The sequence below is a fragment of the Anser brachyrhynchus genome, assembly GCF_964034855.1.
Source record: "Anser brachyrhynchus genome assembly, chromosome: 29".
Taxonomy (NCBI): domain Eukaryota; kingdom Metazoa; phylum Chordata; class Aves; order Anseriformes; family Anatidae; genus Anser; species Anser brachyrhynchus.
In genome coordinates, this window is record NC_137722.1 from 1144465 (window position 1) to 1168606 (window position 24142).

Below are 24142 nucleotides of genomic sequence, written 5' to 3' on the forward strand. Positions count from 1 at the left end.
GCCGTCCCCGCCTGCCTCCTTGGGGAGCATTTCCTGCAGCTCCGTGAGAGAGAGAGGCTCAGTGTTCGTCAGTTATATCATTCTTTATATCATCGTTAAGAGTAGCAGGTATTGATGTACAATGCATCTGTCATCTTATTGTGCTTCCTATGAAAATGTGTGTACATAGTACAGATACCAGAGAGAATTCAACACTTTATACACTTGAAGGCATTCAGAGATCAGTAACAGAAAAAAAAATGGCACAAGAACAAGGCCTAAATGCTACGGGATGGGTATCTACACTGATATGATGCATATATAGATATATATATATATATGTACACATATATATATAGTCATATATATTATATATAAGAAATATAAAATGCGGATGGCATAATAGAAACAAACAAAAAAGTGTATGCTTCAACAGGCGAGCATCAAGGTCAAATCCCAGCCCCATCTTTAAAAGCTTTAGTGGGAGAGAAAGAAAGAAAATAAATAAATGACATGAAATGAAACATTAGGAAAAATCCATAAGAAAATTTATGGATGCGGCCGACCTGTCATCTTTGGGTGATCGCTGGATAACAAAGGACTGCCCCCCAGTTCCTAATTTTGGTCAGGAAGCAAATAATAATAATGACAATAAGAAGAACAAAAGCACGCCGTAGAAATAATAATTACTAAAAAGACTTATTGCAAAAGCTCTTGAAGATAAGTAGCACTTCAGCCCCGGGAGGGCTTTTGCTTGATGCGAGGGGGCCTGGGGGCTGGCAGGGGCTGGGGGAGGCTCATTGCCGCTGACCCTGGAGCCGAGTGGCCGTGCGCTCGCGGGCCCGGGGAGCGGAGACTCGGCCAGAGCCGGCCGGCCGGCCCCCGCTGCTGGGAAGGGGCAGCGACGGGAGGAGCAGCGGGGGTCCCAGGCGGCGAGCTGGCAGGCGCCCCAAAGGTGCCCGGGGCTCGTGGCCCCCGGGGGTGGCTGCTGTTGGGGCGGGGTGGGAGCCTGCGGTCCCGCGGACCGGAGCACCCTGTGCCGTGGGGTGTCCCTTAAACCTCCAAACCCTTTCGGGGTTGGGGCTGCTATGCCCGCCTGGCTGAAGCGGTGCTGAGGGGCTCCGCCTTGCGCCCCTAGCCGAGCCAGGCCAGTGGCTGCAGCCGAACTGGGGGCCAGGAGCTTTCCTTATGCCTTTCTCCCCAAGGACGGCTGTTTTTGGGGCCGCACGGGGTAGCTCCAGGTTCGCTGGGGACACAAGGGACTGCGGGGCAAAGCCCGGGAGAGACAGGCAGGGAGACCACCCCATGACACAGCCGAGGCAGAGCGACTGGGCAGCGGGGTCTTCGAAGCCAAGGTGGCACCCCCAGGCTGGGTCCTCCACGGCGCTCGCAGCCACCGGCGAGCTCAGCGGCCGGGCACCGCCGTCCCCAGGGCAGGTGGCCGAGGAAGACGTTTTGGAGAGGTGGAGCTGCCCCGTCTTTGTGCACGTGGAACGGCCGGGGGTGCCCAGACAGGGCCGTGGTGAGGGTGGGCTGCGGGCCACCCTGGTCCCAGGGGGCAGCGAGGCTCTGCTGGGGCCGATGGACCCGCGGCCGTGCCCGCTGGACACGCTGCAGGGCTCCGCGGCGATCCCTCCCACCGGGCACAGGGCCACCGGCAAGCGCCGGCCGAGGCGTGGGAGCAAAATGGGCATGGAGACGACGGATGGACAGACGGACAGGGCTGTGGATGGAGACCGTGCGGCCGAATGGCTGCTTCTTCTTGGCTTCTGGGTTTCTAGTTAAAAAGGCTGAGGGGAGCCGAAAGGGAGGAGACGGGGAAGGCCCGTGCCCCAGCCCGCTGTGCGTGTCGCTCCCCGCGCCGCGAGGATGGCTGGGCTGGAGCGTCCTCGAGTCTCTGAGCTAGCGGGGCAGGCACGGAGCAGCTGCCGCGGAGGCTGCATGCCGGGTCCGAGCGTGGCCCGACCCAACCGCCTGCCCCGAAATCCGAGGCCGTCGCTCTTGTCCATGTCCCACTGTGGCGAGGAGCAAGGTCCCCTTGGTGTGTCTCTCCGCTGGCGCTCGCAGGGAGAAGGGCAGCTCTCCGGAGGGCTTTGGTAGCTCAGGTTGTACATCCAGACGTCAGTTAGCAGGTGAAGTCCTCAAAGGTGCCCCGGGCCGGGTGATGAGGTAGGATGTTTGCTGCGTACGTCATGCCTGCCGGGTGGCCCCGTATGCTTTCACAGGGATTCTGCGGGGCAGAGAGGCTGGGTGGGGTGCTGGGCTCGCCGGCTTCACCCAGAACCCTGCAGAGTGGGACCCCTGGCTCCCTACAACATCTCTGCCTGCTGCCTCTGCTTTCCCCACCTGGTTCCCAAAAGAGTGACCCCACCACCACCGTGAAACACCGCGGCACTTACGTGGCGTTTCACGTCGTCCATGCTCAGCGCGACGCCCTTGTCCGTGTTGTTCCTCTTGTGGTTCTTGCGGCACTTGCCCCGCCGGCACAGCCGGTGCTTTATCACCTGCGAGAGCCACGTTTCAGCTCCACGTGGGCTCACAAATGGCTCTGCCGTGTGCCCAAGGTGCAAGGAATGGCCCAGCACCCCCCAGCAGGCTCTGCCAGCCCCGGGGGAATGTGGTGCCAAGGGGAGGATGGGGTTGTGCCAGCTCTGGAGGATCAGAGGGGACTGGGGGGGAGCACTTTGGTGTTCCAGCATATCCCGGGCCCCCTCGCAGCCAGGGGATGGCAGAGGTGCTCACCTCATAGGCGTAGTCAAACAGCTCCAGCACGGTGAGGATGCTGGCCCCGATGAAGAGCCCCATCTGCCCCCCAATGTCGCCTGGAAGGGAGAGGAAAGGAGAGGAGAGGGAATTCATCAGCGGGACACGAGCCCGGCGTCTGGGGGCAGATGGATCAAAGAAAGGGCAGAACCCGTCACCGCTGTGACCCGGCGGGGTGCCCTGCTCTGCGCCCACGCTGTCGGCACACCCTGGTGCCTCGGGACTGGGCTCACAGCACGCGGGACCACGCTGGAGGATGCCAACGTGGGGCATCCACCCGTCGCAGGGCACAGCCACTGGCCCAGAGCGCTCACCCAGCAAGCCGGCCACCTCGTACGCCTTCTTCTGCTCGATCGTCTCATAGTTCAAGGCTTCAAAGAAGATGTCCAGCACCAGGATGTTCTCCCTGCACGGAAAAGAAGCAGCGTCAGGTCGAGGTTTGAGCCAGAGGGGCGCGATGCCGCCCCGTCCCTGTGGGGGGTTACCCGATGTACTGCTCCGACTTGTTGTACTTCTTGGCCAGGTACTTGGCAGAGGCCTTGCTGGGGATTTTCACCATGGAGAGCTCTTTGCCGTAGCGGGTCACGTTGCAGGGCATCTCGCAGACGCAGTACTCGTTGTCCTTCTCCACCAGGAAATCTGGGCAGGGAGAGAGAGGGATGAAGAGATGGAAAAACCCAACGCTCAGTCCCCCCGGGGCCGGGCAGCCTCACCTAAGGCCGGGTCCGCACACTCCTTGTACTGCTCCGGGGTGCAGTAAGGGGCGTCGCCTGGAGGAGAGAGAAAGGATTCCCATGGGACCGTGTCCGCGGGTCCGGAGGGGCCGGACCCAGCGGCGCGCGGCTCACCCGGCATGTGCACCATGCGGCAGTTGCAGTTCTCCACCAGGTAGCGGGTCTCGCAGTCGATGCGGCAGGCGGTGATGCTGTAGGTGTCGTAAAACTCCGAGTCGCCCGCCACGGCCTTGCAGTCGCCCCAGGGAGGTGGCAGGTAGATGAGCTGGGACGGGGCAGAAGCCAGGAGTGAGGAGAGAAGCCCACCTCCCCGCAGCCCCCCGGCACAGCGAAGGGACGGAGCCTCCCCGGGGCCGGTCCCCCCTCTCCATCCCACATCAGGACAAGGGGACAGGGGCTCGGTGGCCCAGGTCTAGCCCAGAGGGTGGGAGGAAGCATCCTGGCACCCCCAGCCCCTACCCGCTGCTCCTGGCAGGACACGAAGGTCTGGAAGCCGGGCGCCACCCCGAAGCCCAGCTGGTCGATCAGCGGGGGCTCGTCCTGGCTGTGGATCTGCACCTTGATCCCGGCTTCGAACGAGGTCTCGTCTGCGGCAGAGAGAAGCAGAGAGAAGCTGAACCCGGCTGCCAGAGGGAACGAGACTTCTGCCTGCCACCCTTCCCTTCAGCGAATTCAATCCTTTACACGTCCAGCCATCCGTCCATCCCCCTGCTGCACTGCGTCCTCGTCCCCTCCGCCTCTGACCCTCGCAGTCCAGAGCTTGGGGAGAGCAGCAGGGAAAGTGCTTGGCTCTATTTATAAACAAGTGACGGCTGCTTGTCTAAACTGATGGGGGGTTGCCATGGCAAATAGCACAGACAAGGAGGGAAAAGGAAAGCGAAGGACCTGAAGTGGTGAGAAATGGAAGGAGGGAAGAGGAGGGAGCCCGAGGGACGTGGCCCTGCAGCGTGAGGAGCTGGGAGGCGGCTGGGAAGCACGGCAGGAGCTGCTGGCAGCTGAGCGGACCCGCTGGGGCGGTGGGTTACCTGTTTCTCCCCACACCGGCAGGTACTCATCCTGCTGAATGTCCAGCATGATCTCCAGGCCGTTGCCGGTGCCCCCCTTCATGGTGATGAGCCGGGGCTTCCCGTCCTGCCCCGCGTTGAAGGTGTAGCACTTCCCGTAGCGCGTGAAGACCTGCAGGAGAGAACACGGGGCTGAGGCTAGGGCCCCTCTGCTGACCCCAAACTGCCACCGGCACCACTGCGCAGGGCTGGGAGGGCACCGCCAGCCCTGAAGTGCCACCAGTCCCAGCCTGGGTGTACGATCCGACCTGGGCTCCTGCCCCATGGGGTGTCTCTCACCGTTGGAGCTGCCTGTTTTTGCCCCGAGAGAGGAGGAGACCCCCGCTCCAAGGCAATGGGCACGGGAATGGCATCGGTTCAGAGGAGACGCTTTGCAGATTCACAGCACCACAACCCCACGGACCCCACGACAGCCCCAGATCCCCGAGACGGTGGTGCTCAGCCCTGTGCCCACACCAGCACCTGCCCCGTTCCTCCTCCATCCCCACAGAGGACAGGGCTGGACAGGATCCTCAGCTCCCCTTGTTCTCACCCGTTCCAGCTCTCACCTCCGGCCGCCGGCATGGCTCCACGCTGAGCTGCTGCCAGCCTGGGCAAGGGGCATTTAGGGCCAAGAGGCTGCACGGTGCCAAGCCCAGGCGCGGCGGTGACACGAGGATGGAGGTGCCAGGCCCCTTCTCTGCAAGCACAGCCCCGGAGCTGCTCTCCAGTGGGGCCACGCAGCCGGCACCATCCCCGACACCAGCGAGACGCCTGGGTGCTGGAGGATGGGGTGAAATACCAGCCTGTCCCCACAGGAGCCGGGCAAGGACAGCATCGCTCGCCTGATCGTATACAACGCTGGCTGGAGCTGCTCCCTGCTCCCTTCCCTCTCCACTTGGGGCCAGAGGACAGGCAGGAGTCCCCCGGGAGCCCACTCTTTGCCCAGGGGTTTTGCTTCTCCCCAGCCCGAGCTGCGAACACGGCGCTCATCACGCTGAGCAGTCCCAGGTGGTGGGAAGGGTGAGCTGGGGCGAGGAGAAGGAGCAATCGTGGGGCAGGTGAGGGGTAACGGGAGCCGAGCGAGCTGGAGAGCGGGCGGGATGCTTGGTGGAGATGACGGTGCCGGGCAAAAGGAGCGTGCTGCCACCCGGGGCTGCGCCCGGCCGCGCTGGGGCAGCGGGACGGGGCTACTCACCGCCACAAAGTCGCTGGGGCCGCACCGCTCGCCCCGGTAGCTGCAGCTCAGCAGCATATCCTCCAGCTGGTGGCAAGTGCGATTGAAAAAACCGTACAAATTTAGGGGCTCGTCCTCCTCCCAGGGGCTGGGCTGGGCTGGGGCAAAGCCCAGCTCCATCCCGGGCTCGTAGTCGACCAGGGGCGCCAGGTAGAGCAGGTCCTCGTGGCTGAGCTGCGAGACCCGCACACGGTTGATGTTGCAGAAGGTGACGGCGGGGAAGGTCATCTCGGGGCTGTCCTCCTCGCTGAGCAGCGTGACGTGGTGGTACTCCAGGTAGTAGGCGATGCGGTCGGCCACCTGGTAGAGGAAGACGGACAGGGAGAGGAGGAAGGCCAGTGCCCAAAGCGCTTGCCGGGCACCCAGGCTGCCTTCCACGAAGATGTGGCTCAGCCCGTGCAGCGTGCAGCTGCTGGCAAAGGCCACAAAGTCCGTGGCTGCTCCCACGTCCTCCTCCTCCTCTTCATCCTCCTCCTGCCCGTATAGGAACTCATCCGCTCCGTCCTCTCCCCTCCCAGCAGCTGTGGCATCTCTTGGTCCTTCCTCGCGGGAGAAGGAAATGGTGCAGAAGATCTGGAGGGGCATTGTCCAGCGTGGGGGTCCTGGCTCTGGGGTGGTCCCGGCCCCTGATCTTCTGGGGGGGTCTCCGACGGCGGGTCGATGCCTTGTAAGGTGGGCGAGAGGGGCTGGGGGAGAGCGGGGAGGGAGGAAGGGGAAAGTTCAGAAAGGAGAAACGGGAAAGGGAAAAGGAGCAAGAGGCACACTGATGAGCGGGGAGAAAGCGAGAGCGAGGGGAGAGGAGCAGAGGGCTGCTCGGAGGGGACGGAGAGAGGAGGGTATATCAGGAGCGGGGACGAGGAGAGGAGGAGCGAGGGGCGGTTCTGCGGGCTCCCCGGTCCCGGGGGACCAGCCTGGCTGCGGCTGGCAGGACGGAGCAGAGACGTCTCCGGCTCCAGAGGCGCTGCCGTGTTGGGAGCTGCTGACGCTGCCCGGGGAAGCCGAGGGGCTGCCAGCTCCCGTGGGGATGGGTGCGCGCGGGTGTGCGCGCAGGCACCCGGTGTGCTGCGTGCTGCATCCTCCGGCCTCCCCGTGGGTCTCGTGGTCCTGGCAGCCTGACCGGCTGCTCCAGCCAAGCCCTCCCCGCCGGGGCCAGGCTGTTTCCGCAGCCACCATATGCTCGGCTGTCCGTGCTCTCCAGGCTCTTCACCGCGGCAGCCAGAGCCTTGCCCAAAATGCCTGCGGCACCGTCCCGCCGCGGTGCCCGTCTGCGTGGTGCCGTGGAGAGCGGACGGACGGACGCTGCGGTGTCCCCGAACTCTCGTGGTGCTCACCCTGCCCCGGTGGCACCCGTCCCCGTGCGCTCCAAGGTCCGTCGTCCTCCAAGCCAACGCTGCTGTTTGCAGGATTTGGCACTGCCGTGGTTAGGGCGATGACTCCTGCAGAGCCCAGCTGGCGTGCGGTGGATCACCTCGTCCTCCACATCCCTGCGGGGCGCGGGGAGCCACTGCTGCCCCCCGGGGATGGCGTCCAGGCCTTGTGCCGGTGAGCAGGATGGGACCAGGGGGCCCAGAGAGGCAGCCCTGAGGTGGGACGGGGGCACGGAGCCAGGGCTGGGCAAATGCCGGGAGCAAAGGCATCCCCCACTGCAGCCCTGCGGCAGCACGGCCCCTTCTTGCGGTTTGCTTTTTTCCTGCACTCAGCACTTCATAAAAGCATCCGACGCGACCACAGAGCAATCTCCAGCCCCATCCCAGCACCGCAGCCGCCATCGGGGACCCAAGGGGAAGGGGAGCAGCTGAATCCAGAAGGGCTTCGCTGCGCCAGAGCTGGACGGGAGGTTTGCGATGCTCGGGCGCGATGAGCACGCCCCAGCCCGCTGCTTCAGCTGCTGTGCGTCCTTCCCTGCACGCACCACGGGGCATGTCGGGGCCCCTCGTCCCTGAGCACATCCCAGCTCATGGACACGGGCACCCCCAAATCTGCTGAATAAATACAACCAGAAAACTTCTGCGGAACTGATGGGAGCCCGGTACAAAGTTATCTGCCCTTCCCGAGCAAGAGATGCTGGTGAAACGTGCAGGACGCACACTGGGGACCACTGCCAGGGCAGGGATGACAAGAGGTTATGGTGTGATAGCACGTGGTCCCTCAGGGGTCTGCCCCAGGGCCCTCCAAGCTTGATATTCCCAAAAGGGCCCCAGAAGTGTAAGGGGAACGCTGGCAGAGGCGCTGAGCACCAAGCTGGGGATGCTGTCAGTGCCCGGGAGAAGAGGGGGTGACCTTGGGGACGAGTGCCAGAGCCACAGGATGAAATTTCATAAGGCTGGGAGCAAGGTCGCGCCTTTCAGGAGCAACCTGGAGAGTCTGAGCTGGAAACTCGTCCCGGGGACAGGACAGGGGAGCTGGGAGCCACCCCGCCGGGGGGACTGGGTCGCATCCTGTCCCTTTGCCTTTTTGGTGGAGACGAGCTGCAGCTGCACCGTGGGCAGGGCTGGGCTATGAAAGCATCACCTGGGAGGGGGTTTGGGGTTATGGGGCTGGCTCAGCCCCGGGGTGTGAGCAGGGAACAGGCACCAGAGGCTGCTTTTGGCAGGGAACGAGCTGGCTGGGGTCAGGGTGGGATTTCTCATGTCCCTTAGCTATGGGACAGGGAGCTTTAGTGCAACGAGGGGAGGAGGGAGAGGCGAAGAAGGAAAATGGAAAAGAAAGGGTTTGCTTCGCCCTGCTGGTCCCTGATGGTGTAAGCAAGGCGCTAATCTGATCTAATGGCATGGTGGGGGGACTTTTAATGTGTCTTCTCAGGAGCAATTGCAGCAGGGAGAGGGAGGTGCTGTAATGAAAACGCTCCATCATCGGCCGGAGCCATTAACCTGTCGCGCTTGGCTTAACCAGCCTGCGGAGAGCACCGGGGCCGCTTCCCGGAGAGGCTGAGCGCTGCCTGGCCTCCGGTTACCGGAGCCACCGCTCGAGCTGTGATGAAGGTGGCCAGGGATGGTCACGGCCAGGAGCACAGTGGCACTGGTGCTTGGGGGACCCCGTCCTGCCCCCGCAATTAGGGACAAACCGTGGCCGTGTCCCCGTGCCGTGGGCGGGGGTGTTGCCGTCCCAGTTTGCGCGAGTTTTGGAGATGCTGGAGCCAGTCCTTGGGCTCGCTCCAGCTCCTCCCTCAGCAGGAGTTATTTTTACCCTCTTTCAGGTAAAGCTTTTGCGGGGGAGAGGGACGGGGGGGTGCTATAATTAGCTGTGACATCAGCCCCCGTGGCGGCGCGTGCTGGGACGCTGCTGCCGTGCCCCGACCTGCGGCTGGGGGCCGGGGATGCTCGATGCCCTTGTCCCCTGCCGCAGTGAGGGCAGCGGGACGGTGGCAGGAGCCTGGTTGTTCCTGGCTCTAGCTCGGTGTTTGGCCGCTGTCTGGGGCGGTTTGGCCCCGCTCTGTGCCTTGCAGCTCATCATGGGCTGGGGAAAGGAGGTTCCCCGGAGCGGGGGAGCACGGAGGCGGCGGGGGGGGGGGGAGCAGGAGGGGGATTTGACGGCAGCAACAGCACATTTCACAGCCTGTCACGCTTTAATGGCAGAGGAGATCAAAGCCGGGATGGAGTTATTCATAGAGATAAACCAATCCCCGAGGAGGCGAGGAGAAAACAACATTGCAAGCTCTGTTATCCCAGGCCTGCAAGCAGCAGCCCGGCCCTGGGGAGGCTGTCGCAGGAGGTGCCCTGGGAGCCAGATCCGCTCGGTTCAGCCGCTGCCTGTCCCTGGCAAGGCCTGGCCAAGCTGGGGCTGGGCTGCCTGCACCTCCCCTGGGGGTCGCTGAGGTTGGGTGCAACCCCACAGCACGCAGGAGCAGGGTTCGGGGGGTGGATATTTGGTGGGGCAAGCGGGCTGCCACGCGCCTGCGATGCAGCCGGGTGCATTGCGCCGCGGGGGGTGGGGGGAAATTCAGGTCTGCAACATGTCCTGCTCCACAGAGGTGCTCCGCAGGGCCAAGGCTGCAAAACAGCGGTGGCAGCACCTCCGTGGGTGCTCTGGAAAGGATTTCGGGACAGCTGCAGCTCCCGAAGAAGAGGCAGAGTCAGGGCAGCCCTCACGCTGCTCCTGGGCAGAGGAGGCGGGTGAGCAAGGTGGGATTGCCCGGGCGGCCAGGATCTCTGCTGGGACTAATCCTGCCACACTTATCAGATGCTGCCACCTTGCCTCTGCTTGCACTGTCGGCCAAGCCAGGCGCAGCTTGTGTTATCCGACCCTTTATCCCCCCAGATTAGACGCTTCACAGTGGATTAGCATGTCACATTCTAATGCAGAAAAATTGATGATTAAAAAGGAGTTTTTTTTCTCCGTATTATTCCCCACCTCCGCCTCTTCTCCACCCTGTCCCCATGGGCCCAGGCAGTCCAGCCCCGGCTACGCACACGGGTGATGCGGGAGTCCTTTCCTGGCTCGTGCAGGGGATGGGAAAACAAAGGTCCCGTTTTGGGACCGCGCAGGGCTGCTGTGCTCCATCCCGGCTGGTTTTGGTGGCAGAGCTCAGGATGCCTGCAGCCAGGACGCTCCCTGTGCCTGCCGGCCCCGTGCCATCCTGCCCGGGGCTGTCGTCTGCAGACCCAGCATCTGCAGCTCAGGACTTTAATAAAAAGCACATTACGGTGAGTAATGCGCTAAGTGGACTTCATTATGGACCTGGGGCCTCCCTGGCTCCCGTTGTTCCATATCATTTCATATCAGACGAGCCTTATCTCCTCTCCAAACGTTTCCATTTAAACTCCATTAATCTTTCAGAACCTCCCTGGCCCGGCGCTGCTCGGCGCTTCCCAGCCAGCCCTGCCTGGTGCCGGGGCTGTCGGCATCGTGGTCCCTTGTGGTCCTGCTGCTGGGGTCGGTCCGGGGGGGCTCCGCTGTGCCCTGTGCAGCCCTGCGGGTACCCACGGCCGGGCTCCTCTGTGCATCCGCCGCGGTGGCTCCGGCAGCCGCCTTATCCGTCTTGCTGAGGACCCGTTTACGCTCCTATAATTGAAACAGTTTGTAACGCCGAGAGCTCGCTGGGTGATTTACCCATCCGAGAGCTCGCTGGGTGATTTACCCATCCGCAGCAGCTCCTGTGCCTTGGAGGGGGGCAGCGGCACCGTGCCGGCTCCTGCCCCGCCGGGAGCAGAGGAGGAGGCTGCCGAGGTGCCGCTAATTCCTGGGCCGCCGGGATTATTCTCCGGGTGGACACTTATCCGAAAGCCTTCCCGTGTTTCCTGCTGCCTGTGAATTACCCGTAAGCAGGTCGCAATGTTTTCCGACATCCTTCACAATTGCTTAGACAGTTCATGCAAACATTCAAGCCGATGTTTTTATTGGTGGTGGTGGGGGGGGGTGGAAATTGTATTCCGAGCGGGTTTTCTTGCTGCGTTCACCTGCTCCGGCTCTGCGCACCGCACGGTTTTCAAATCAAATCTGATCCAAGCAAGGTGGTTACACAGCCCCGGCGTGTGGCTGCTCTGCGTGGGGCTCACTGCTGCCTTGTGGGGCTGCTGGGGCAGCAAGAAGGGGCTTAAAATCCCCCATAAACTGCGGGTGGGGGGAGCCCCTGCCCCAGCGTGGTCCTGCGTCCCTGGCTCTGTCCTGGTGCTGGGATCCTGGGTGCAAATGCACCGGACCCTCCGTGCAGGGGGAAAAAATATTCAGGAATAAAAAAAAACCAAAGTTGTAATATCCAAGTGTCAAGGCCTGTATAAATAAATAAGAGCCTGAGATGGTGAGGTGCATCTTGAGTCATGGTTGTTTCGGGAATTGCAGTGATGCCTGCTGCTTCGAGAGCCCCGGCTCTGACCAAACTTTCTGCAGGCGATAAAACAAAGGCATCTATAAAAAGCCAGATAAATTAAAACTGAGGCAAAAGGCCACGAGACAGTTAATTTCCCGGATCTCCCTGGGGAGATCTCTGCCTCCTGCACGGCTCCAGGTGCTCAGGGGAGCTGCTCCCCCTGCCCCAGGTTGTCCCCGTTTAGCACTGGTGAAGAGGAGAAGCCACCCGGAGAGCTTTCCTGGGCGGATTCTTTGAAATACCCTCGGTCACCGAACGCGCCGTGTGCTCAGCTGCTGCTGCTCAGCCTGGGTCTCAGATAAAGACCGAAGGGAGGTAAAGGAGAAATCATTTGGAAAAAACAAATTCCATTTTCTGGTGGTGTTTCGGGGTTGTATTTCCAGCCTGTGGCTCCCACGAGGGCTGGTGTCTGGGGTGCGTGTGCCTGGAGCTCCGCGGTCGTGGCATCCCTGCCTCCATTGCGGCCAGCCAGATGGTGCTCGAAAGCCTCCTCATCTCTTCCAGCAGCTGAAGATACCATTAAACCTTATTAATAATAATTAATAATTAATTTCCTAATGACTTTGTGTGCAAAGGCATCTCAAGAGGAGCAGGAACAGCCTGGCGGGGCCCCAAAGGTGCATCTGAGGCGCTCGGAGCTCTTGGCACGACACCTCCGGGTGCCTTGGGGTGCGCAAAGGGCTTCGGGTGTGCAAGACAGCTCTGGGTGTGCAAAGCGCTTTGGGTGTGCAAAGCGACTTGGGTGTGCAAGATAACTCTGGCTGTGCAAAGCGCTTTGGGTGTGCAAAGCGACTTGGGTGTGCAAGATAACTCTGGCTGTGCAAAGTGCTTTGGGTGTGCACAAAACTCTTCGGGTGCGCAAAGTGCTTTGGGTGTGCGCAAAGCCTCCGGGTGCGCAGCGTTCCCGTGCGCGCATGGTGCACGCTCGCATGTTCCCGGCCCTGGGCAGGGCTGCGCACGCTGATGGGGACGGCCGCGATGCCGGGCTAGGACCTAAACGACCCCCGGCTGGGCCTGCTCCTGCTCCTGCGTGTCCTCCTCTCTCCTCTCCTAATCTCCTGCCGGGGAGAACGGGAGCGCTGTTGCTCGGCGCTTGCAGGTTCGAGGCGCTAAACGATTTACCTGCTCCGTGGCAGAGCTGCTAACGAACCGGCTGCGAGGCACAGGCACGCGTCGGCCCCAGCTGTGCCATGCCCAGCACTGATGTCCTCTGCCACTTGTTCCTGACCCTCTTCTGCTGCTTTTGGCTCTGCCAAAATCCCAGGGGGTTCGGGGGCGCCGCTCCCGTGCAGGAGCGGGGACTGTCTTGCGCTGTCCTGCTGCAAGATGAGTAAAATGCAACTGGATTCAAGCAAGAGTCGCTCGCGGTGTCTTGGCATGGGGCGAGTGGAGCTGTGGGTGGCCGAGGGATCCCGAATTCTCCCACCTGCACCCTGCAGGCACCTGTGTCCAGAAGACCTCAGTAAGCACCGAGGAAATGAGGCTGCCGAGGAACAGCACGCGGCGGTGCCTCTGCTCTGCACCCGAGGGCTAACTGGCTCTGGGCTGCTTTTTGGATGATTTCCTTTGAGCGAAATACCAGGATCCTTGAAAGCCTCCTAGGTGGCCGAGTCCGGGTGCTCCTGACCCAGCAAATAGCTGCAGTCCCGTCTGGGGCTGCTCCTCTGCTCCGTCAGCTCCAATTATTCCGCAGCACGCAGCCCGCGTCCCACGCGGTTTGCTTCGCTCGCGTGGCAAGCGATGCGAGCTCCGGGGTCAAACGAAGCCGCTGTTCGACGGCGCCGACGGCTGGGGCAGGAGCTTGCACTGACACAGGCGGGGATGGCACCGCCGGGCCCCGGGGACCACCGCCGGGATGCCGGAGGTGAAACGCCGCTCGGAAACAACAGATACACGCGAACAGTTTCAAATGCTTATAAGTTATTTAGGAGCCCTTGTGCCGCTTTAAGAAGTGATTTACATAAATCAGTTGAATGTTTTACAGCGTTTGTAAACGCGTCAGCTCCGTTGGGCACCGTGGGGAGCGCTGCCGGGCTCATCGTGCTGCTGGGGACCGGTCCCAGGCCGGGGGGATGATGCTTTTTGGGGCCAGCAGCTGCTCCTGCTGCCCACACGGTCCCCAGGTTGTTTTTCCAGAGCCAGATGAGCCCGTGAGGTTTATTTATTTTATTAACTCTCTAAAGCTCCAGAAAATATCTGGGTATCGGTAATTCCTGCGCCCGGTCTCTCCAGCTGTGTTGGAGATGCTTTCCGCTCCGGCTCCGTGATTACCCACCAGCGCTTCGCCGCGGGGATGCTGCGCTCACCGCGGGGCTCCGGGCTCGTGACTGCCGGGGCCCCGATGCCTGGGTCCGCCGGGGGGTGCTGGGGTCCCCCCAGGGCTGAGGGTCAAGGCAGAGCCATGGCTCTGGGATCTGGTGGGGTTCAGGAAGGTGCCCTGGGGTTTGGAGGGGCTGTGGGGAGGCTCAGCGGGGTGCAGCGAGATGGTGCTGGATCTGTTCCCCGTTACAACAGCTCCTGCGTTGGTCCGCGGGTGGGAGGAAGGAGAGGAGGAGCGTGGCAGGGGGTTGTTGGGGCTGCTCCAGACCTTTCCTGCTCCCTGCCTCGCTCATCCCCCGGGCACTCATCGTTTCCAGGGCAGAGGATGCAGAAGCCAATGCAGAAGGCAGCGGCATGATCTCCGTGTCAGACTCAATTCTCCCGAGTGCCAGCTCAGCCCCGGAGCCTCATGGAAATGGTCCAGAGGTCTTAATCCTCTGGGGTGTCCCACGTGCGCTGCCCTAAGGCTCCGAGGCCAGGCACGGAGCCTGGATCCCGTGCCCCGAAGCAGCAGGGGGATGGGGATTTGGGGACGTGACTCTCCCCCAGGACCGGCTGGAGGGGCGTGAGATGGGAAAGCTGCAAAAGCACATCGCTCCGGGCCCGGCTGCCCACGTCACCCCAGCTGCCCCGACCCCAAAAAGGGGCTGTGCAGAGCGTGCGGCACCGTCCTGAGGTTTAACGATGGTTTTGTGGGGGACAGCCCCAATTCCCATCCCATGACCCCTGCCATGCCCCGGACCACACGCTGTGGGGTGAAGAGGAAGGGTATCCTCGTTTTCCCCTTGATGGAAAGAAAATTAATGGGATTTAGAGCCCAGAGACGGGGCCGCTGGGCAGGGAGCAGACCCACGGGGGAGCGAGCAGCACTCCTGGGGCCTCCGCATGGGGAGGGAAGGGAAATGCAAGCAGGGAGCCAGTGGGGCCGTGCATTCCCGCAGAGGAATGAGGGCTCGAACTTATAAATAATGAAGAAGCAGGCGAGAAACATTGATCTCTGCTGCTAATGAGCACGATGGGGGGCATGGCCCCGAAACGGAGGCAAAGGGGAGGCCGATTCCCCCATCCCCAAAAAGGAGTCCTGGGAGGCTGCCCCATGAGCAGCTCTGCGGGCTCTGGGCACGGCCCCGGTGATGGGGACGTCCTCGCCCCATATCCTTCAGGGCTGGAGGCTCTGGGGTGGGTTCAGGACATGCCCCATGCCTTGTGCTTGCCCCTCTGGGTTTTAAGGCCGTGCCGGGATTTGGGGGCTGGGGAGAGGAGGCGGCTGCAGCTCCCTGTGCATCCTCCCAGGTCTCCTTCAAGGGCTCAGTCCCCCATATGGGACAGGTCCAAACCCTGTCGGCATCTCTACCCCTGGAGCAACCCCACAGCTGGTGCCCCTCGCAGCACCCCCCGCAGCGCGTAGCCGGGGCAGGTGGCGATGGAGGGGAAGGGGCAAGGCCAGGGTCCCCCCCGATGTGGCCCAGGGGCGACGCAGGATGAAAGGGGAGGTGGGAAAAGCCCCGACAACCCCAGGACGGGCTTCCCCTGGCATCCCGCACCAGCCCTGCACGCTGGGGAATCCTGGCCACGCTGCAAGCCCCCTCCATGCAGGGGGGCTGCGATGTGCCCCCACCGGGATGCTCCCAGCAGCGTGGGGCCGTGCCGGCAGCACTCCCCACATCGGGGGGGACCCCGGGGCTGCCGTGGCCGCCCCCCAGCGATGCCCTCCCACCGTCCAGCAGTGCAAGAGGGGGGATCAGGACAGCAGGCAGCTCCTGCTCCCTTATTGTCACCCCGGATATTTCGGTTACGGCACCCCCCCATCTGCATTCGCCGTGTCTCCCCCGAGCCCTCCCTTCTGCCGGGGACAGATAACGCGGCGGCCGCGGTGCTGGCGGCGGAGCCACGGCTCTTCCCGTCGCCTCCCGCGCCGGCCAACATCAGCATGCAGCCGGCATCGCCTGGGCGGCCGCTCGCTCCCCGGCTCTCCCCATCGCTCCCCGGCTCTCCCCATCACTCCCCGGCTCTCCCCATGGCCCCCCCTGGCTCTCCCCCCCGGCTGCAGCACTGAAGTTGAACGGTTGCGAAGGGGACGGGCGCGGAAAGGACCGAGCTCCATCCCTGCCTGCACGCAGTCAGCTCCCCCCCAGCCCGTGGGGTCTGGGCAGCCCCCAAATCGCCCCCAGCAGGAGTCCCCTCGGGTGCAGCATCTCCTCTATATCAATAAGGGGGAGCTGTGAAAGCACCTCCTTGGGCATCCCGCTAGCCTGGGTGGTGCAAGGGGCTCCGAAACAAAGGCAGTGGGATCTGCAGTGGGGGGACACGGGCGGGGGGACCATGGGGCACCGTGCAGGGCCAGCAGGGCATGGTGCAGGGACGGTCCTGGGGATGCCCCGGCACCCACCGGCCTCACTCGGTGCCACGGGGCCCAGAGCAGCACCGAGCATGGACGGACACAGGAGGGAGCAGCGTGGCGGCAGGAATTATTAACCTTTAAGACAAACGCCTCTGAAAACTGCCGCAAGCCCCGTGCGGGGACAGGGCAAAGGTTCCTGAAAGAGCTCGGAGGGACGGGGCGGCCGCAGGACCCCGCGTGCGCAGGCGGTGCCGGCCCCAGCCCCGGCACGCACAGCCCTGCCTGCACAAGGCTGCAAGGGGAATCCAGAGAGCAACATAAATATAGCACCGAGCCAGCTTTTTCTAATCAAATCCATTAAATCATCCAAACCTGCTTGCAAGGAATAATCCAGGCAGTAATAATAAACCAGCTGCAAGTCTATTTTGCTTCTCCCGGTCGGAGCGGATGGGGGGAGCGGGGTATTTGCACCCTAACAGATGGATGGAAGGATGAAGGATGAGTTCCTGAGGAGGCTTTGGTGCGGAAAACACGACCCGGCACCAGGAAGGGCCAGGCACCAAAACCACCTGGGGACCGCACGTGGGACCTGACCCCCACGGGGGGGGATCCAGCCCCCTCGGGGCTGCAACTTGCCTCCATTTAACAACCGAACCACCCGACTGTTAACAACAGAAGGCTGCTCTGTCCAAAGAGCCCGCCGAGGGAATTTACTGCAGATGATTAAAACCTCTCGTACGGTGCCGGGACCTGGGCAGGAGCCCTGGGGACACCCAGCCAGCGCCTCGGCACGCTCAGCGGCTTTGGCCTCGCTCAGCACAGGATGCAAGCAGGACGTCTCCAGGCCATGCTGGGGACAGGGACGGGGACCCCAAAAGGCACAGAGGGGCGCACGCCACACCAGAGCCGGCTCACGAAGAGCCGCCCCGGTTGCCGAATTTATTAGGCAGCGTCCGAATGGCCAGCACTGTGTGATTCCCAGCTGGACGGGGGAGAGGCAGCCGCGGGGGGATAAAGGCTTTATTGTGCGCTGGAGCTGAGCACCAGTGCGAGCTGCAGCCTCCACGCCGCGCTGTGCCACTGGGACCTGCTTTCCCCGAGGGCCTGGGGGGGCTCCCTTAGGTCCCCGCTGGCCGTCGCCGTGCCTCTCCCTGCTTTTCCATCCTCACCGTGCGGCGGTTTCCAGCGCAAGGCGTCCAGCCCGGCACGCACAACCCTGCTTGGCAGAGCCCGAGTGATCCCGGGGAGCTTTGCACATGCAGAAGCACCCTGCACCGAGCGGCACCCGCGCCTGGGGGGCACCTGGACCTCTAAAGCCCGGCACCATCCCCTGGCATCCCCTTAATGCTGCTGCTGCCCGTTCTTTCTGAGCCAAAAGGAGGCAGGAACGGTTACAGGCGGACAAACACCCTCCTTGCACGGCGGATTCGCAGCGCTGGGAGGGGGCCGCGGGGGCACTCACCACTTTGAAGTCTTCGGGGGTGCACTGCTCCCCGCGGAAGAAGCAGGACAGCAGCATCTCCCGGATGTCGTGGCCAGCCCGGTCATAAAACTCCAGCATGTTGAAAGGTTTGGGCTTGAAGTTTCGGAAGTTTGCCTTGTCCTGCAGGATTTCCAGCTGCTTCTCGTCGGCCGTCTGGGTGTCCGGGATCTCGTATCTTAGGGGAAAGAGCAGGCAGAGGCTCAGGCCTGGCTGCAGTGACTGCTCCCGCTGGCAAAAGTCATTTGGGCTTCACACGAGCTACTTCTGCCCCAACCCCTAGCAAAAGCAGTCTGCCCATGGCATTTTTTAGAGCCTTCAACAGCACAAACTGGCCCAGAGATGTGAGATGGGGCAGGAGGATGGGCAAGGAGGAGCTCAACGCATCCAGCCATCAGCATCCTTCTCCAAGGGCCACCGTGACACCTGCGGCGCTGGAGAAGCTTGGCATTGGCAGCGACCATGTACCAAACAGAGCCTGCTCGCCCCCAAAAATCAGTCCTGCAGCACCGGCCCCATTTCAGGGCAGCCCAGCCGCGTGCTCCGTGCCGTTGGTGGCAGGCTGGATGCGGTGGCTGTGCCCCACCAAAATGAGCGCAGGGAAAGAGCGTGCCTTGATCCCAGCCCCGAGCTCATGAGGATGTCTTGGCAGCACCACGGAGCTGCTGCGGGCACGGGGATGGGCTGGGGTCTCGCCCTGGGTGCTGCACCGTGGGGTCCTGCAGCCCAAGGCATGGCCCCAGTGTGCAGGTGACGCTCAGCAGCTTCACCTCCTGGCATTGCTGCACGTGGGGACCGGAGCCGTGCTGGATCCGTCCAGGGCAGCTCCAACGTGGGAGCCACGTGCCCAGGAGCAGGAGCAGGACCTGGGGTCACCCCGCTCATGGTAGGGCCATGCAGCGGCCGCATCCAGCTGCGGAGCCGAACTAGCTCAGGATCTGCTTCCTCATGGAGGTTAAGGAGATGCCGCCTGCACCAGCCGCCTTGTGGGCAGGTGGGGCACCCGGTGGCACGCTGAGCCGTGGCTGGAGGTGTCACCCGGCACCACCACGGGGCACCCAGCACCCACCTGTTATTGAGCAGGGCGAGGAGCTCGCCGGCGTGGTACAGGTCGTTCTTGGTCACCCGGCTGAAGCGAAACTCGTTGAGGTTGCAGAAGGTGACGGCGGGGAAGGTGAGCCTGGTGGCGGCCACCTCGTCCAGCTTGGTGACGTGCGGGTAGAGGAAGTAGTACTGGATGCGGTTGGTGCAGACGAGGGCGAGCAGCGCCAGCGAGCCCAGGAAGCAGAGCGCCCAGACCACGCGCTTCAGCGACAGCCGCTCGTACGAGAAGATGTGCGAGAGCCCGTGGAGGGTGGAGCTGCTGGCGAAGGCCTGGATGCTCACCGGCTGCCCGCTGTCCACCTCTTCCTCGTCCACCTTCAGGTCCATCATGGTCCGCGCCGGCACCCTGGGGTTGCCACTCTGCCGAGAAGGGAGCCCGTGGGTGCCTGCCGCCACCGCAGCCTCCTGGGTGCTGCCCGGCCCGTGGCATCCCCGTGCAGGGATGCTGGGGATGCGCCCGGCGGCCCTTGCGTGGGGCAGACGCTTTGCCGTGCCCTGCTCTCCACCCCCCCCCGAGCCTATTTTATACGTGTCTATCTATTTGGGTGCAGCCTCTCGCATTTCCTCCCCTCCCACCTCCTCTCCCACGGCAAGACCCAGGTGCCGAGCCCCACCGGCACCCCACCACATCCACCCCCTCCAGCACCCTCCCGGGGCCCCCTGCGCATCCCCCGAATGGCACCGGCGCGTCGACAAAGAGAGGAAGGAGTGGGAGATGCAAACCTGGAGTCAGGGCTGGCGGCCGGGGCCGGAGCTGGGCTGGCTCTGCTCCGTGGCTGCCGCTGCTGCGGCGCAGGTGCCGGGGCTGGGACGAGCCTCCACCACCGCTCCTTCCACCGCTCGCTGCTGGCTGGGGAGACGGGAGCGGGAGAGGCGCAGGCACGGAGGGTGCGAGCAGCAGCACCGAGCCCGGCAGCGACGGGCGAACCGGAAAAGAAGAGCGAGGGGGGGGGAAATAAAAATAGCCTCGGCGGTACCTTGGTGCAAGCGTGGGAGCGGGGATGCGCCGGGGCCTCGCTCAGCGCCGCGCGGGGGGACCGGAGGCGACCATCGCCGGAGAGGAGGCAGCTGATGGGTGCGAGGAGAAAAGAGGGGGAGAAGGGAGGCGAGCAGGAGGCTGCTTCCCTGCCAAACACATGGATACCTCCCCCTGTGGCTATCTGGGAGCTGGTGATTTCTTCAGATGCATAATCCGCATGAAGTCATTGTCTGTGCGCTGGTGGGGCCGGAGGCCGCTGAGGGGTGCCGCAGGCCGGTGGGCAGCGAGGAGGAGGAGGAGGAGGAGGAGGAGGAGGAGGAGAAGGAAGAGAAGGAGGAGGAGGAGGAGGAAGAGGAGGAGGAGGAGGAGGAGAGGCGGAGGAGCGGGGCGCTCCAGCGATTGCAGGCTGCTGGCAGGGGCTGTTGGTGCTGCTGCCGTGTGCATGTGGGTAATGTGTGTGTGCGTGTGCCTGCGTGTGCCGCTCCCATCCCCCAGCGCCTTCCAGCCAGGCTCCAGCTCCCCGCGCCGCCCGAGCCCCCTCCAGACCCCCTACGCAGCCCCGACCCCGCTGCCCCCGGCCACGGCCTCCAAAGCCCCGGCAGGCTTCGCCCACGGGTGGCCCCAGCCACCCCGGCCAGCGGGGTGGGTGCTGAACACACGCGTGGCTCCATCCTTTTCTGGAGGACCGGGGGCAGCCACCTTCCAGCACCTGCTCGGGGTGGCAGCGGGGCTCCAGGGTGCCTCGAGCACCTTCCCCGAGCTCACTGGGTGCAGCCCCGCTCCTTGCTGCCGGCACGACCCCGGCCGATGCTCGCCGCAGAGGGGACAGGACCCTGACGGAGGCGCTGGGTTCCTGCCCCGTGCAGGATCCGCTGCCCTTTTCCCGGCTGTTCACCTTCAGCTGCTTCCAAAGTCATGAGAAAGGTGCTGTTGTCTCCCCAGGGTGCTTCCCCGCTGCCCGGTTGCACGGGGTGCTGGGTGCTCTCCTCCTCCCCGTGGTAAAGGAAGAGGGTTGCGGGGCGCTGCCCAGCCAGCGCTGCAGCATCTCCAACCCCCCTCCACCTCCGTGTCCCCCCTGTGAGCTCCCTGGGGGCCTGGGGGTCCCCAGAGCCCGAGCCGTGGACGTGCACCCCGCTGCAGACCCCAGCCCAGCTGCAGCAGCGCAGGGAGCAGGGGCTGCAGCGAGCACCTACCCCCCCTTCCCAGGAAGGCGGCTGCAGAGAGCGCTCCCATCCCCTTTGTGTGATGTTGGAAAGAGGCAGGCCGACCCTGGGCTCACCCCAAAAGCTGTGTCCCAGCCCAGAGATGTCCCCCCCTCAGCGCGCCTTTGCTGCCTGACCCATGGATAACGGGAGCACGGGCAGTTTGGGGTACAGCAAGGTCAGGCATGCGTACCCTGTTCCTAAATACCGTGTCCTGGCCATACCTGGTTTGGCCCTGTTCTGGAGCATCCTCTCCCAACCCAGGTCCTTGCCCATTCCTTGCTGGAGCAGAAACCTGGGGACTTTGCAGTGGGACCCACTGAGGGACATCCACCCTGGCCCTGTGGGGACACAGACGGGGCTTGGGGCCACCCCAGGGAGCCAGCGCCCCCCTTGCTCACCGCTGGGCACAGGAGGGGCCCCGCCAGCGCTCGGGGACAAAGCCACGAGGCCGAGAGAGCGGCGTTAGCGTTTCCCGTTGGCACCAGCTCTGCTTTTCCCTTCCCCACGGCGCTCTGCAGCGAGGCTCATTGCTCCTTGCCTGGCCGACAACCGCCTGCTGATAGCCGCCTCTCCATTAGGGCTCCGGATGGAAACCCGGAGAAGGATGTGCCGCTCGGATAAGGGATAAGGACATTAAAAAAGGGGTTGTTTTTTCCCTCTCCCCCCCCCAACCCATTTTTTTTTTTTTCCCTTTCCAGATGACAAGTCATTCTCTGCAGTGGTTTTATTGACAGTAAATCCACCGGCAGCGGCAGGGCTGCACGCGGGGAGGGATGGGGTTTCAGGCTGGAGCAGATGCGCACGCGGACGCTCTTGCAAGCCCTTGATTCCCCCCGCGCAAGAAACCCCGGCGAGGCAGCTCTGTGCCATCCCCGTTGGGAAGCGCGCTTCCCAGGGGTTTTGAGGGGCCAGCAGAGACCCCAAATGTGCCGGGGCTCTTTTCCTGGGGGAGCTGGGGAGGAGGTGAGCAGCCGGAGGAAACTTCCTCGCCGCTGGCCCCCGGCCAGGAAGGATGCAGCTGCATCCTTGGAGTCGAGTGGAGCGTGGGGAGCACAAGCGTTTCCGCGTTATTTTTCGGGGGAGCCACGTGACGGTTGTGCTGATTCCTGCGGGGAGAGGCAGCGGGGCCAGCTGAGGGCCGTGGGACTGGCATGGAGCTAACGATTAGTGCCAGGTGTTAATTGGTAACAACAAGGCAGCGGGCACGAAGGCTAAAAGGTCGGTAGCCGAGGGTGGGCTAGGACCTGAGCGCAGTGGGGGGTGAAGAGGAGGAGGAGGTGAGCTGCTGGGGCTGTGTCCTTCCTCTGGATGCTCGGTCCCGGTACGGACCCAGGAGCCAGAGCTCCCCTCATCTGGCTGTGCCTCAGGCGTGCTCGCAGATCTAATTAGCAGGAAAAATGTAATCAAGGGAAGGTGCAGCACTGCTGAGGCTCCCAGCGCAGGCTCCGGCAGGCAGGCACCAGGGTGTCTTGAGAACACCTCCTGAGCTCAGGCCCAGGGATAACTCGAGCCCTGGAGGGATTTTTTTTTCCACTTCCAAGCAATGCTTGTCTCCATCCCACCGTGCGCATCTTGGTTACAGAAAGAAACTGCTTGGAAGAGCGTCCCCAGGGCAGGAGCACCGCCAGGGCAGGGACGGGTAAGTGCTGCTCGTCCTCCCCACGGCCCGGGCTGTGTCCTGCTATCGCTCCCTCGGACGAGGCAGCCCGGCCTTGCAAATTGCTTCTTTATCTGCACCTGCCACCCAGCTACTGCGCAGGAGGCAATTTAATTCCTAGCGATCTATTAAATACCACGTGAGCTGGAGGTGCCGGACGCTGCTGCTTGCTTTCCTGGGGTGTAACCGCTCTAGGGGTCACCGGCCCTGCGATCTCTGGGGCTGGCCATGTATTTAAGGGGAGAGCTTGAATTAAAAGGCCAGCAGCGTGGCACATATCACAAAGCCCTCCCTGCTTGCTGCCAGGGCCTCGGAGGCAGCGTTTTGGCTTCCAGCTGCTTGCTGGGAGGATGCTGCTGGTGTTTGCCCCGTGCTGGGCGCCTGGCGTTGCTCTGAGCCTCGCTGGTGCCGAGTCCTGCGAGGCTGGTGCAGGATCTGGCCCTTCCCCATCCGATCAGGCCAGGAATCTTGGGGGGGGGAGATGGGAAGATCCAAGCTCCCCTTGAACCTGGGCTGAGTGACATGTAAAACATCTTCGCAGCCGATTCCTGCTAATGGCTTGCAAATTGCTTCCATCAGCTCTGGTATTACAGATTGCTCATCTGAAATTGCTTCCAGGAGCCCATTTTGGGGCCAAACGCTTCCTAGCTTGGGGAAATAACCATCAGCATCATTAGCAACAGCAAACTGCGCTCAAACGAGGCACTATGGGGCCCCACTAGGACTTCCTACATGCGCCTTCCCCGCTGGTGGGCAGCTCTGGGGTTAGGGCTGTTGTGTCCGCGTGGGGCTGGGCACCACTTTTCCCCGTCCCCGTTGCTTTGGGCTGCTCCCCTCACATCGCTTTGCTCCAGCTCTGAACCAGGAGTGGCTTTGGTGCCTCCACATACCTCCTGGTAGAGGTCCAGGGCTTCCTAATTCCTGAGCCCATCGCTAATTATCTGCTGGAAGCCAAAGCCTCAGCATCTCGGTGAGCCTAACGAGGCTGTTAGCAGAGCCACCTCCAGCCGCTGCTGGCTCTGGCTGGCCGGGAGCACGTCGCCGTCGCGGGTCGGGCGAACGGTGGCCGAGATAAAACCTCGCCTTGCTTCTTTTGGCACCTAATCTCCCTCGCCGTTTCAATCCCACCTGACCATTTGAGACCTTTCCAGAGGAAACCTCGGCCTCGAAATCCCGAGAACCGAGCACACGCCGCTCGGCAGCGCGGGGGGGTTGCTAAATTAAGCACGCCCCGTCTCCCCAGCGGGGATGGATGCGAAGGGTCGGAGCCAGCCTGGGGCGAGCCGTGGCACCCGGAGGCTGCCTCGCCGGGGTTACCCCGAGGAGGACGCGATCCTCGCGCTCAGCACTTCGCTGCCTCCCCGCTCCGAGCTGCCGGGTCGCTCACCCCCGTGCCGAGCGTCGCCGCCTGATTTATGCCGTGTTGTGCCGTGCTCTCGCTCGCACCCGCTTGGCTCTCCCGGCGCGAGGAGCAGCCAGTCCATTAAACACTGAG

At 63.1% G+C, this 24142-nt stretch overlaps 1 protein-coding gene across 3 annotated transcripts; it reads right to left on the reverse strand.

The window, feature by feature from the left end:
- Positions 1-67: 67 nt before the first annotated feature.
- On the reverse strand, positions 68-22161 carry ASIC1 (acid sensing ion channel subunit 1). 3 transcript variants are annotated; one of them, XM_080570764.1, is made up of 13 exons: positions 19784-22161; positions 19530-19656; positions 18772-19166; positions 17685-17880; positions 4502-4652; positions 3936-4063; positions 3591-3741; positions 3456-3512; positions 3228-3381; positions 3057-3148; positions 2722-2801; positions 2379-2483; positions 68-2209 (listed from the first exon to the last, which is right to left on the reverse strand). In XM_080570764.1, the coding sequence occupies exons 3-13, from the start codon at positions 19134-19136 to the stop codon at positions 2105-2107; spliced, it is 1584 nt and encodes a 527-aa protein (XP_080426890.1). In that variant the 5' UTR covers positions 19137-19166; positions 19530-19656; positions 19784-22161; the 3' UTR covers positions 68-2104. The 3 variants fall into 3 exon arrangements, with proteins under 3 accessions (XP_080426890.1, XP_080426889.1, XP_080426891.1); XM_080570763.1 differs by having other exon boundaries at positions 19530-22161; XM_080570765.1 differs by lacking the exons at positions 17685-17880; positions 18772-19166; positions 19530-19656; positions 19784-22161 and adding an exon at positions 5718-11889.
- Between the last annotated feature and the right edge of the window lie 1981 nt (positions 22162-24142).